The 15356-nt window shown below is 37.7% G+C and overlaps 1 protein-coding gene across 2 annotated transcripts; it reads right to left on the bottom strand.

Annotated features, from left to right (window-relative positions):
* Window positions 1-84: 84 nt before the first annotated feature.
* CBLL1 (Cbl proto-oncogene like 1) lies at window positions 85-14254 on the bottom strand (the record flags this gene model as incomplete). Of its 2 annotated transcripts, none has more annotated exons than XM_084229976.1 (6): window positions 85-1120; window positions 3683-3756; window positions 4830-4913; window positions 5282-5382; window positions 8517-8684; window positions 14194-14254. In XM_084229976.1, 6 exons carry the CDS (start codon window positions 14252-14254, stop codon window positions 85-87), a joined length of 1524 nt encoding a protein of 507 aa, XP_084086102.1. The 2 variants fall into 2 exon arrangements, with proteins under 2 accessions (XP_084086102.1, XP_084086103.1); XM_084229977.1 differs by having other exon boundaries at window positions 5282-5379.
* Between the last annotated feature and the right edge of the window lie 1102 nt (window positions 14255-15356).

Below are 15356 nucleotides of genomic sequence, written 5' to 3'. Positions count from 1 at the left end.
TCCCAAAGCAGTCAAAGCTTAATTAAAAGATTGACTATACATAAGTTTTTTTTCTCATCGTCTCTTCAGTTCAAAATACTATTATCATTGGTAATACGGTCTATATCTTGTCTGATCTGGATGATGTGGTCCAGGAAGTGGGGTCTGAGAAGGCGGACCCTGCATTCGTGGAGGAGGAGGCGGCCCTCTTGGTGCAGGCCATATACCAGGACTCATTCCCCCTGGTTGTGTAAATGGAGGGCTCAGAGTTCCTTGATCTTCAGTGAACTGGGGTAAAGAGCTAGGATTATAATGGTGAGGAGGGGGTGCAGTTACAGGTGGACCACCATGTTGAGGTGGGGGAGGTCCTGGAGGAGGATGATTCATATAAGGTGGCATCTGGGCAATAATATGTCCAGGGGGAGGGGTTATTGGTGGTGGAGCAGAGGTCATTGGTGGAGGTGGAGCTTGGCTATAAACCAAGTGAGGAGTACCTGCGGCCTGGGGAGGATGTGGCATTGGATGGCTTATTGGTGGTGGAGGAGGTGGGGGTGGTGCATAATGTTGCTGTGGAGGCATAATATGATGAGGGTGCGATACCACTGGTTGACCCTGATATTCAGGATGGTGGTGAGCAGGTGCTGGGGCAGGAGGTGGTGGTTCTCTAGCACCTGAATTTGAGTCATCCTGAATAGGGACAGTTATCAAATTGCTGTGTTTTCTTGTTGAAATACGAAAGGTTTCCTGACTGACCGAACGAGGTGGAGGTGGAGCCATGGACAATTCTGCTGGAGGAGCACGGATATCCTCATGAGGCTGATTATAGTGCTCATGTGGCACATGTTGCAAAGGAGGTGGTGGCATCATGATGTGCTGCTTTGGCGGAATATGGCTCATATGGTGCTTGTCTGGCGGCATTATAAAACGATCAGGGATTTCACTTGGTGGTGGGGCAATAGGAGGATGAACATTTTCAAGTGAAGCACGGGTAACAGGTTTTCCAGCTCTCATGTGGCGGTGGTTGATATGAGCCTGTAAGTCTCTCTGAGACAAATACGTTCTCTTGCACCCTTGAACAATGCTACACATGAAGAGAGAACCTCGTGTACACTGCTCAATGCGCTGCACAGGATCACTACAGCTAAATTAAAAGGGAAAAAATTTGATTTACTGAAAATAGCCTATAAAAATAATGCACTTAATTTCATAGATATGCTTACTTTTAACCATTGTTTGCTATGGAAAACACCGAATACTCACAACTAAAAGTTACAGTTATTGTACATGAACCTTACCGCTCCCCCTTTGTTGTCTATTCACTATTAAACACCACCATTTCTATCAATCTCAAAAATTCTGAATAAAAGAAAAAAATTAGTTTATCAAATAAAATGTTTTCAGAAAAGACGTTATTCTTCCCAAGATCTGACTTTCTCAAACAATTCTATGCTTTGCATCCATTTGCAAAAAGTTCCAGAAAGAGCAAGCCATAGATCTGTCACAATCATGCAATTCAAATTTGTACAGTATTTATTGAGCAGTTAGTATCTGCTGAGCACTAATACGAAGGAGAAGACAGTAAGTGGAAGATGCTGTGCAGACTACAAAAATGAGAACGGTCAGCATAATCATCAGATTTTATAACATAAAACAACATAAATAGCTTAACTGTCAAGCATCAAAAAAGGAAATCTTTCTGAACTGTCTGGCAAATTTACTAAGAAGATTATACACTCCTACCTTAACTCAACATTTTAATGACTGAGGGTCAAAATTTTAACTATTTCTCATTATGTTTAATCCACTGTGCACTTAGAGTCTTTTGGAAATAGCAGAAAGAAGAATGAATAGGAATGAGAAGAGGGATCTGGTATTGGCTCTAGAAGTTTGGAGAAGTAATTTAATCTTCTGTGTGATTCTTCATGTGTATTTTTGTATATACATTTCCCTACTTACAAGTTGACAGTATTAAATCACTAATTAAGCACAGGGATTCATCAACAATGGGCTATTATCACTGAATATGTGCCAGTAACTTGACACCACAGTAAATGGTTCTGTAGTCTTGATTTTGAATTGTGTCAATTTTTCCATCCTTGCTCTAAGGGTGGATATCTTTGCTGATACTTGTACGTTTCTCTCAGTGACCTTTGACACTTATTTTCTTCTAAGTGACTGTTAGCTTAGAAATAGCTCCACAATAACAAGGTATGAGACACTTAAAAGCAGTCAGTAATACATAATATTTACATTAACTTGAGTGGCCATCCTTCACTTGCTGATGTGACCTGTTAATCTAGAACTTATGCTCTAAAATAGCTGAGGGCGAACAGATCAGGTGCATACTGAAAAACTAAGTTCCCTTTTAAATACTAATATTAGAACACTTACATAAAAGAGGAAACCTTTTAGTGTTCTCTACATAGTGTTTTATAACATCAAAAATCCTTTTTCTCAAGGAATCAATCAGATTCCTAAAGTGTACGCTGCAATGGAAAATTAAGCATTTTTTTTAGGAAAGATTCTTTAAACTCACAGAACAGATTTTATAATCTGTTACTTTAAAGGCCTAATTTAAAATATGCCATGATAATTAGTTGTTACTAGCATGTGAATAAATCATCCTTTTCTCAGTGTTGCCAATTCCTACAAGGGAATCATCCATACCTTTGTCATCAACAAAAACTACAAATCTTGGGACTTCCTTAAACAACGGTTATAAGTAATCTAGGAATCCTACAGTTATTCCAATGAACTTTCTCTCAAAGCTTTTCTTAAGCCTTCTATCAGGGATTTTATGATTCAATACCAATCAAGACTTCCAGTTCATAACTTGTTTGAATCTATGCCATGATGGTATTCTAAGATATACTCAAGAGTAATAATCAGACTTCAAAGTAATAGTCTTATACAAATACACAAACTTATACAGTACTTACAATATGCTAGGTTACACACACACACACACACACACACACACACACTCTTCTTGTCCTTTACCCTCACAGCTATTCTGCTGAATTCCATTTTTCTTCAAACACAAAAGTTAAAACTATCATTTTTTAAAAGGAGAATATGGCAAAAATACTATAAAATTGGGTTGTATTGCATTTTAAAAAATGATTGGCTACTCCACAATAGACATATATGCATAAAAAATATATAATATACATTATATAATATACTACCAAAATACAGTTAGGTTGCATTTTAAAAAAGATTAGAACTCAATTCTCAAAAATCGTGTTATTTCACTTATACGGCAAAATATACATACATATACTCATTCTAACAATAACCGAGGTAGGCACTATTATTAGCTGCATTTTATAGAGGAACAAACAGCATATATCACACAGCTAATAAATGGAAAAACATGGTTTGGACCCAAGATAACTGATTCTAGCGTTTTTGCTTTCAATCACTATACTGTACTCTCTCTCTCCAGTGTCCCATTAAAAAAAGGAAATAACCATTTTCTATGATAGCACATATATTTTGTCATGTTGGCCGAACTGAATTAATAACTACTTGACCACAACCTAAGGAGATGGCTATGGTCAACTCTGGGGTCACAAAGAAAAGATTAGCTAGCTCTACACATATGATTATCATGTAGTAAGTTTATATCACATTTTGACCTTTAACAAATTATAAATTATTACATCATAAACTTTATTATTTAAAAATATGATGATCTTACCCTGGACACATCTTATCTCCTTTTTTTTCATGTAAAATAGCACAATCATAGCAAAATACATGCTTGCATGGAATCTGAAGAGAGACATAATATAGTTAAGCATACCAGAACAATTTAAAAATATTTCCATAAAAAAATAACAGAAAGTGAAGTGACCTAGACACAGACGGCACTTGAGAACAGTTGTTAAAACTCACACTTGCTACGTACTACTTATGTAAAAGTAATAAATCTTGTTCAGCTGCAAAGTCCTTTGAGAATGTGATAAAAGTGGGCCCTTTCTCTAATAAATGTATATATACACACAACTGCTTACAGTCTCTGGAGGTATAAGCCTTATTAATTTCATTCATGCTCCTGGCTGATGAAAAGATACTGAAGATTACTCTGTTTCATCTTATCCTGTTCCTCTTAAAACTATTCCAAAGCACTAAAATAACAAATATTTCCAACATTCCAGTAGCATTTTTCCCTGGTAGTTTTAATGAACATCTAAAAATCTAAAAATAAATTAGAAGGGCACAGAAAAATGATGCTAAATCATTTTAAAACTCATAGCCCATTAGTTATTTTTTTATATTATCTAGCAACACAATAGGGCACAATCCCTGCACTCTAGCACCAGAGATATATTACTGAATTCAATTGTTTTTCAAACACAAATGTAAAACTATCATTTTCTAAAAGGAAGACTACGCCAAAAATACTGTAAAATTATAGGTGGGTTGCAACTTTTTAAAAATAATCAGAACTCAAATTTTCAGAAATTATAAATATTAAATAATATTTAATAATAATAATATTCAGTTTTTTACTAAAAACTGTAACTGACAGAAATGAATAACTGATCTTATGTTAAATTTTAAAAACTGTCCTTAATAAATTAGAATAAATGTAAACTAATAGATGTCAAATAGGCCAAAGGAATTATTTCATTTTCAGAAGTTAGGTTTCTTAGCAAATATCAATAATTTACAAGTAGTTCAAGAATTTGTGAAGAAAATTCCATTAGATTCTTAATATTATCCCAAAATTTCTTATACTCATTTAAAATGTCACCAGTTTAGTCAATTAATAAACCTATCTATTTAAATCCTACTTCACTGTATTTACATTAAGAAACACAGAATTTAATTTAGTTACTTACCATTCGTCCATAGATTTTAATAGGCAATCCACATTTGTCACAGAAATGAACTGGCGTATCATCTTTTTCACCTAAGATGTTTATCTGTTGAAATATAATTATTTTTTTCTTTGTAAGTATTTCTAAAATTTATATCAACAGATTATACAATGAAAAGGCTAGTTTTGTATAAAAGCTTTGAACAATTAGAAATAAAGGTTTCTTAGCATAATTCCCTCATGTTCCACACCATTAGCTATGCCATCACTGGTAGTTTGCTTTTTTTTAACAAATAGTGTCAATGGTTACTATTTTATTGAGCTTTACTGAAAATCATTTCAACTGATTTTTGGAAACAGGGCATTAATAAACAAATGATACGTGTGTGCTAAAAGGCACAGCTATAATAAAAGTTCTTACCACTCTATATATTCTGCATGGTTCTGATACATTTTTTCAATTTTTTGTTATACCTGAAAGTCCCAAAAAAGATGTCCAGGAAATCTTCGCTGATTTCCAAACAGTTCACCACCTTTACAGTCATATCGTTCTTCTTCATTATAATCAAATCCTTCTGAGAAAAGAAAGTGTTAACTATTAACTTTTCAAAGCTCAAATTTAATTTTGGAATTACATGTACACAGCAAAACAGACCTATTCACTGGAAGTCCATCTGACGCCTTTCAAATTTCTTCCAAACATGACTAGTTTAAAACATCAATTATAAGTGATCTTGACAATCTACTGGTTCAACTTTCTCACTTCATAGTTGAGAACAGTGCAACATGTAGATCCATACTAATTCAACATAGAGAACAACAGAAGCAGGGCCAGAAACAGACCTGATTTCTTTACTCCTATTCAACTGCTTTTATTAATTCAACAGATTCTATTACAAAAATATATTAATAATAATAATGCTTATTCAGATTTTTTAGATATTCTCCATCACTTATTCTAAAAGTAGCACGATTCAAGAGGTTCATTTTTTATTAGCAAAAGAATATAATGAAATCAATTCTCCAGTATTTTCTTCACATGACTTTTTCAACCTTAAGCTAATATTAATTTTAAAAACACTAATATATATTCATACTGCATCCTTTCAATTAAAACCTTTCAGTGGTTAATCAAACAGCAGTTACTATGACATATCTATTACAAGTATCCTCCCCTACGCTGCATATATCAATATGAACAAACACAAGACAATATGAAGATCAAATGAGATCAAATTTTCTAACCTAGTTAAAAAGTTGATGGGAATCCTCTCATCTCATACAAAAAAAAAAAAAAAAAAAAAAAAAAAACCAGAAAACCAGCGAACAGTCTTGATGGGATTCTAGTAGAATCCAATTACCTAGAGTAAAGCTGAGAAGACAAATCTATCCTTCCAAGGTGCCAGGCTTCTCACAACTCTTTTGGCCCTAGAACTGGTAAAAAGAGTAGCCAAAGCACACAAGTTTTAACTTTACCCATATGGCTAAAGTACATCACCTGTGTAAGGACAGATGGGAATACACACACACACACACCCCACCCCCCCAACACCACCCCCAGAGATGCAAGAATTTTTTGAAGCTGACATAAATACTTCAATGTACTGCTGTCTAATTATGTCCTATACAAATGCAGAGTTCAAAGTGTTCTTATAAGTTACATCTGAGTGATGCTTGGCTCTTAAATGGACCATTTAAACTTTATAAAAGAGCTAGTGTCATCTAAATCTCAAAATAAGGAAAATAAATTTTTCTTATTTATCTAAAATGCAGAAAATCATTTAGCAAAACAACAGCCAAGGATTAAGAGCACATGATCATCTTTCATAGTAGTTCAATCTGCACAGCCATCATTCAACTATACACATACAGACACACACATACTTGTATAGATAGCATACTGGCACCCACAACTTTTAATTAATGTCTAGGGGGAAAAAAAAACCAGTCACCATTTTTACCCCAAATTAGGTGAATCTAAAGTATAACAAAAGTGCCTTCAGTTTGCTCTATTTAAGAGACCAGAACTCCCTCTAAAAAATGGTATGGACTGGGGAGTCAGGGTTTGGGGTGGGGGTACCCGAGAAGGGAGATTTTATTTACCTTTTTTACACTGTTTGCCTTATTACACGATTTTGTATATTAAAAAAAAACAAAACAGTCAAAGGTGGGGACTGGAGGTTATAGATACTGCAGCAGTAGCTCTAAACTGTTATACTACGATTAGTAACATTTGACTTCAAATGTAATTGTTTAAAATGGGGAGAGAAACTACAATATAAAGAGCCATAACATATGGTATAATTAAAACAATCTGATTCTACAAGAAGAAACACAAACATAGCAAGAGCAGAATAGAAAATCTAGAAATTGACACAAATACTTGCAAACCTTAATATATAGTAAAAGTAGGATTCTTACTCAGCGAGAAAAGACAGTTATTCAAAGACTGAGAAAAACAGCTAGCTGTTTTGGAGAAAAAAATAAAGTCAGACTCCACATTTTTTTTTTAAATAACCAAGTACATATCCATAAATGTTCCAAAGCAGGCACAAGCATACTTTTTTCTGAAAGAGGCCAAATAAGCAAATATTTTAGGGTGTGTAGGCCATGTGCTCTCTGTCTCTCAGCTACCCAACTGTGACATTTACAGTGTGGAAGCAGTCACAAACAATATTGAAAGGAATGGGCATAACTGTGTTCCAAAGAAACTTTCTTTACAAAACTAGGTCTGGAATTAGCCTACAGGTCATTTGGGAACCCTGTATTAAAGGGTAAGATAGAAGTACTGTTTTATATTCAGGTAATATGGTAAAAGTCTTTCTAAGAATGTCATAAAACCCAGAAGTCATAACAGAAAAGACTAGATTATGTGACTGCATAGAATTAAGTTTCTCTACAAAAAATTTTTATATAGCAAGTTCAAAAGATAAAATGGAAATATGCACGATATATGATAAAAGGGTCAATTTTATTAATTTACAAGGAACTTCTAAAAATCATGAAAAAGACAACTAAATAGAAAAATGGGGAAATGATATAAACAGGCTGATTCTAGGCAAAAGAAATGGCCAATATTATGAAAAGATATACAACCCACTCACAACTAAAGAAATTTACATCAGAACAGTAATTTTGAAAAGTATCAATACTGATATGTGGAGGTACAAACTGATGTACTTTTTTTAAAGAGCCATTTTAGAATATCTGTCAAATTCTAAGATGTACAATATCCATCAAGTGCTAACATGTTCAAATTGATGCAAAATATAAAATCTCCAGTACACATACTAAGGCTATATGTACAAGGATATGTACTGCAACATTGTTTTTAATCCACAAAAATTGTTACAGTATATCCATAAGTGAAACACCCAAGTCTAATTTTTTAATTAGGTACATTTTACATACTGAGAAGGCAAAAATCTCAACTGCAAATTACATGAAAAAGGGCAGTTATACATTAAAAAGTAACTATAATAATGATGTAGTAGAAATTATCCTCAGGAAGAAGGAATACTAAACAAGAAAACCTCTAACAGGCGAGAAAAGTACAACTTGCCAAAAGGTGATGTCCAAACAAAACAGGAGAGTATGAAAGATTTTTTTTTTTTTAAAGGTAGCTACAGGTAAATAAGATCACATGGACTATTTGGTGGAGTCAGATATCACAGAAAGACTTTTGGACCCCTTTGTTTAAACAAATTACCTTCATCACCAGGTGGAGCCTTTGCAGGCATCCTGTTTATAGTCCTTGCAGTTCGAGGTGCAGCTTTGGCTTTGTTCCCTTGTTTGGAGATGAGCTTTATAGGAATTCGTCTTCGAACATCAAGACCACCCAATGATCCAGAACTATTAGTGCCTTGTAACTCATTGTCTATATTAGAATAAAAAATTAATTTTAGTTTTTATTTGAAAATTAGTCTGCCATAGTATTAAAGCAACAGAATCTGGGTTCTCACTTTAAATATTATTTGATATAAGTGTAAGTGCTAATTTTCTTGATTTTAGATAAACCCTTAAAGCAATCAATACTTTTGAAATATATTAACATTTTGAAAAGTTGATAAAAGTTACAGAACCTATCCCTAAAAAAAGGGACAATAAAATTTTTCATATAATTTCAAAGGGGTTTAAAGAACTATACAACCCTTCATAAATCCAAGATAAGAACCTGTCTTGAATTAATTATATATTTTGGGGAAAAAAAGAAATCTAACCCTATTTTGATCAGCATGCAAAATAAGCACTCAATAAACTTTGTAAACTGAATCTACAGCAGTACAAAAAAAAAAAACCACACACACACAAAACATGAGAAACAAACTAACATGGACAATGACAAATTAAATAATGCATTTGAAAATGAAGTCAGTTTAATGAAGGTGAGTCTCCCTTGCACTGTAATAGAAAACTTTAAGGTTTCCCTACTTCAAATAGTTCTAAACAACCTATACTTTTCTAAGTCCTGCTTGTTATTAGCAATGAAATAAATTAATTCAAGTCCAGTGAGTAATGGGAGGGCTATTTAACAGAAATTATTCCATTTAAAGTTTAAAAGTCACCTTTCTTTCAAGTATGTGAAAAAGTTACAATACAGAAAATACTCATTTTTACTATTAAAGACAGAAAGAAAAGGAAATGTCCTAACAAAGGAAATGCAGATTTCTTGAAAAACAGTAATGTTTTAAACATGACAACTTAAAGAACAAGCCTGGAGAGCTGCCTCTGCAGAAACACAGTTCAGTTGAAATAGCAAAACTGTCTAATTCACTAAGTCAAATTTTGAAGCAGTAACTTCCAAGGTTTCTAGGATCACAGACAAGTTCAATTCACAGTGATTTGCACTCTTTGTAAATAACAATATATAGAACAAAATTCAAAATAAGTTCTTAACAACTAAATTTCTTTCAGTTTACTTTCTATTTTCACTTTTATAAAAGCTAATCCTCAAAAAAAGTTTCATGGAAAAGGAATTACAAAAGCTAAAATCATGAGTTAAAATAAATCCAATATGACCAATTTTCAATACTTGGCTAGATGCAGTAACACGTTAAATAATGTAATTCATCTGCTTTCACTTTAGTTACTTATCTATGCAAAAATACCTAACGGACAAAAGACACAGATGACAGAATAACTTTCTTTTTTTCCTCAAATGATATTTCTGATTTTTCAATAAACTAAAAAAGGCAGGGCAGTTCAATGCTGTCTTTTCAGGCATTAAAAGAAGTGTAACTGTTTTACCTTGGTGAATGATCATACCAGCACTTCATTATAACAAGTGCTTTTCACAATACCCTGAAGCCTTGAAGTCACTTCTGTTCCCTACAGTGCCTACTGCCACTTTCAAGAATCAGTGGTCTGCCTCATGGATTTTAAGATCATAAAGTATAGCATTTAGTAGCCACATCGTTCTGGCTTTGTCTTGAGGTTTTTTGTTTTTTGGGGGTTTTTTTAATTAAAAATCAATACATATAGCACAATTTCCTTCCAAATATGCAATATCAGGACATACAGCACCATTTCCTTTTGAAAATGCCAAGCAAAAACAAAGTCCAAACAACCTAAGTCCTTGGATTTTACAAAGAAAATAAGAACTAAGGATAACAGGTTATTTAAGGTGAATCCACTTTAAAAAGGAATAACACTTCCATGTTACATAGTCTAAAAGACTTATTTAGAATCTTGAAGTAACCAAGAGTTGTTTGACAAAATTTAAGTTGCCGTTAATAATTAGAATGACCAAAGAAAGAATCAAGTATTAACTGGGAATTTCCTGGAGTGACTTTTCTGGCAAAATTTTATTAGACCACCACAGGACAGTCTTCATTTTGTTTGACTTTTTCAACCTGATCATAAAAATTAGTAATTTCTACTTAACATAAGATCAAGAGTTCCACTGATATCCCCAAGGGCCACTCTTAATCCCTTGCTTTTAAAATCATTCTTTTGAAATGCCTGTTCTGTCATAAGACCTGTCTTCCATTTACTGACTGCCTGGCCTTTTCTAACTTGCCAATATTTTATTTGTGACTTTAAATAGTTTTCACATTTATGAATTTCAGGGAAATCTGTATCTTCCATCAGGTCTGTAATCATAATCAATGTACAGCATCTGGTATCTTTTCATGATAGGAATTCAAGGATATTAACTTACAATGAAGCTTAAATAGAAAAGAGGCTAGCTCTCAGCAGAAGGGATAACTGACTAGCATCTTTTTAAGTGGTCAGCTCATTCACGTACATTTTCATGTGAAGATGAGTTTTAATTTCTTAGGTAACTTTGAGAGTGAAATTAAAACGCACACCCACTTACATTAGAGTTTGATAACATAACATCCTCTATACTATGAAAAAGGCTTGACTCCCAAGCCCAATAATAGGCTTCTATGAGAAACATTCTGCTAACACAGAAGATCTGCTATTCTAACATGAAGATCTCTGTTTCAATTCTATAAAACTTCCAAACACTAGTCTGGATCTAGGTCCTCTTTTATATTCACTTTCTATAAGTGATTTCATTCCTCCTCATGCTTTGAAGTGATGTGGTACTAAGTCCCAGATACTCTCTTTCAGTGCAGATCTTTCCATTGTTCTGCACCTGATTTTTAATCTCCCCTTGTACATCTCTCAATATACATTTCATACTGCAGCATACAAAACCTTGTACCCAAATTCCTGTCTCACCTCCATCTCTTAAAAAAAAAGTCCTTTTTCTCCCAAGTTTCCCCCAGCTCAGATTATTAGCTCTACTGTCCATACTAGAAACCTAGGTTTCTCTCCTTTCTCTTACATACCTCCAAACCAATCCATCAGTACCTGTATGAGTTCTATACAAAAAATACTTACCTTCCCACTCTTTTTCACTAAGCCACACCTCCCTTTTGGTTCCACAACCACCTCCTAAATTGTCTGTTTTCTATTACTCTAGCCTCTTCCCCTTACACCATTCTCCAGACAACTTACTGTATTTTTAGAAAAGATTATCTTTCTCTACTGTTCAGTACTAGACTTAAAATTCAAATCTTTACCAGGGCCTTGAAAGTCTTGGAGGACCTGTTTCCTGCCTTCCTTCCCAATCTCCTCTTTGGGCTCTTCGCAGCTAACTAAGCTGCAGCCAACTAACCTTATCTGTTTTCTTACCTTGGTCTTTGTACTTGCTGGAAATGCTTTTCTCCTTATTTATTGCATGGCTAGATTCTCTTTCTCCATCAGATCTGAGCTTAAATGTTACCTTTCCACAAAAAGCTTCCCTGATCGTTCTAATGCTTCCCATGTGTCTTTACCACACCACTCATCATAATCTGTAAGCATTTAGGTCTTTCAGTTTTTGTTTATTGTTTTTCCCCAATAGGACGTAACTTCCACACGCATGGGAACTCAATCCGTCTTTTTTATACCATTCCATATTTTGCAAACAATTCCTGGCTTCCCTCTAGCAGGCGTAAAGATATCTGGAATATGCAATATATAACTATATAACTAAGGAATCTGATGGCTGAGGACATCTTAGTACTTAAGAGAGTAAAGAGACTTCCTCCACTTGTGATATGGTTGATACAATTGCGGTGCACTAACTCAAGGCGCAGTCATGCAATATTCAAAAACCACAAGGAAGCACAAATCAAATACACAACCAAGAGTGGAGGCATTTTTGCGTGGAGAGAAGAATGGGAATGTCTTGCTTTTAAGCTCTCCTTTGTAAATGCCCCCAAACGATGAATCAGGACCAGCGGCCAAAACGCGCGGCAAGACTTGGGCTTAGGTAGGAAAAAGGCTGCTCCGCGCTTAATTCCGAAAATCACATTCCACTCCATTCTCCCACCTCTAGTCCCTAAAGGACCAGAAAAGAAAGAACGACAAGAAGTGACCACCGCAGCACCCGCCCAAAGCAGACTGGGGCAGCAGGAAGTCTCCAACCCACTCTCGCCCAACCACAGCCGGCGGAACGAGGCTTCCCCGACTCCGAGACGGGAATCTACCCGCCAGTCCTCCTAACGTAGCGCACAGCAGAGGGATGAGCGGGGCAAAGAGTGGGCGCTCTCCCCTCCCCAGGCCGGCACCGTCGGCCGTCCCAGGTCCGAGCTCAGCAGAACCAGCAAAGAAGCGGCTGTTGCCGGCACCAAGGCTGCAGGTACCACACCGGAGGCTAGGCCGGGAAGCAGTAGGCCCTTGCCGGGCACCGGGAGAGGCCCGTGAGAGTCCTTTCTCACCGCCGCACCCCGCTGCTGTAGGGCGAGCGTAACCCCTCTATGCCCGCTGGGCGACCAGTCCCTGGCCGGCCAAGGGGGCATGGAACAGGGACCCCCACTGCCTCCGCCTCCTTACCAGTGTGATCCATGATTCTGCTCGCAGGGCACTGTGGGAGCGGAAGTCAACCGCCCCGGAGTCGCTCGGCGCGCGTGCGCGCTGCCTTCCGGCGCCCGGGAGGCGGAAGTGCGACAGGATTGCCCTGACTTTGGCCTCCAAGGACTCCCTTCTCTTGCGGCCACTGCCCAACTCCGATGAAGAAGTCAGGCATAGTTCCGGCGGGGGAAAAATAGAGCGAGTACGCGAGACGCTTCGGCGTCGAGTTTGCTAAGCTTCTTCTCATGTGCTTCAAGAAAAAGTTTTTTTTAACTGTGGACAGGACACCGACGGGAACGGGGTAGGGGAGCGGTGGTAGCCGGAGAATAAGCTTGCGGCAGGTAAGGCGGCCTCCCGCCCCCGCGGAGCGTTGCCTTCTGGGATTTGTAGTGCGCCGGGACTCTGGCCGCGGCCGGGCCCACTGCGCATGCTCGGCCGTTGGCTGGCCCCACCCCGACGGGCGGAGTAACGGTTTGGAATCCCCCCGAGTCCGCCAGTGTCTGTCTCCACCCGGTCTAGGGAAAGTGTAAACACGCGCGCTCCGGAAGGCGTCCTCCACTGGGAGGGTGCCCGGGGAATGGGTGAGCCGTGTGGAGCTCCCAGCAGGAGAGAAAGGCTCTGTGCTTTGTCTAAATTTTGCTTGGTCGTGACGAACCGCATAGACCCACGCAGAGCAGACTTGGTAGAGGGCCCCCCGCTTCCCCGCCCCCCAGCCCCCCTGTTCCCTCCTCGTAAGTTTCCAACAGTTTGCAACACATTTATAATGCTTGACACCACTCATTTTCTAAAGAAAACGCTTGTGGCGCTAGGACCCCCCCCACACACACGCATCACCTCTCCTAAGGACTGGACGGAGCGCTCGGTGGAGGGCGATCGCAGCGCCGCTGCCTGGAATTGGGGGGCCCCGGCGATGCTGTGCGGAGTGGAGCTGAAGGAGAGGGGGTGCCCCTCGGAGCCAGGTGGAGGGAGCGTTAGGGCTGGCCGGAGGGGAGAGGTTAAAAGGGAAAGGCCCGGAATGATGAAGGGAGAGTTACCACAACAGGCTGTATCTAGTTCCAGCTCTTGGTCCCAGGGGTTTGTGGGCGCTGCTGCCTTCATCTTCCTCGGCCAAACAAAACAGAAAGTGCCAAAGGGTGATGGTGATTCCTGAGGCCCCTCAGTGCAGTGTCCACCTCGCGGGCTTGGCTCATTTGTGTCCACTCCCGTCTCCAAGCTTTACTCTTCTTGATGCTCTCGGATGAGTAGAAAGGAGCACAATTAGTGGAAAACACAAGCTTGGGAGTCAAGGGATTTGGGTTCTATTCTTGTCGTCCCTTGGTGACGACATCATTACCTTGAGTTATTCACGCTTTCGGTGCCAGAGTTCCTAGATCAACAGGAGATTATTTTATTGACCTCTTATGGAAAATGGCTTCACGGTGCTGAGTTCTAAATAAAGTGTGTGTGGCGATGTGGTATGTCTAGATAGCTACACAGTAACAGCTTTAAATAATGCGATCATCAGTGCTGTCAGTGTTCGGTGTCACTTGGTTAATGTTTTACTGGGATCTTTTTTAAATGGTTCCCTATTATATCTGCAGCTTTATAAACAGTTTCTTGAGTCCCTTCACAACTAGGGGCATTAACGAGTCAGAGTTACCACTGCTTATGTTAAAATGTAAAGCTCAGTATTCCTAACTGGTTTTCAAGATGCTTTCGATTGCTGGCATTGTTTGTTTTGGAGGTAGGAGGAAGCTTTCTTGACTCCCATACCTCCCTGGCTTTCTAAATACATTGCTAATATGGTCAGGAGGCATTTTTCACCAGTTTGGGTACAAAAGAAGGTAATTTTCTCATAGTAAGTTCTCTTTTCATTTCCCCCGCCCCCCTGATATTTAGCCTGTCAGCTACATTCAAATTGATGCAAACCAAGGATCAGAATAATAATATTGGTATCTGCTGAGAAACAGAGTAAAAAAGAGCCTTCAAACTGTATTTTGCAATCTATGTAAGTCAGAAGTTCTGTCAACATTTTACGGTGGCACATTCGATTATGAAGTTATATTGAAGGAACAATCTTACATTGCCTCTTGATAAAATGCTAGATAAATGTTAGACTTCACATCTTTTGCTTTGAATTATGTTAGTATCTCTGCTTTATATTCATTTCCCCCACAATTGTAGCTGTGTTCCTTTACCAGTTCAGTCTAACAAATTACCT

Source organism: Talpa europaea, assembly GCF_964194135.1.
Source record: "Talpa europaea genome assembly, chromosome: 3".
Classification (NCBI taxonomy): Eukaryota; Metazoa; Chordata; class Mammalia; order Eulipotyphla; family Talpidae; genus Talpa; species Talpa europaea.
Note: the sequence above shows the minus strand (reverse complement) of the source record. Positions and strands in the feature narration are given on the sequence as shown.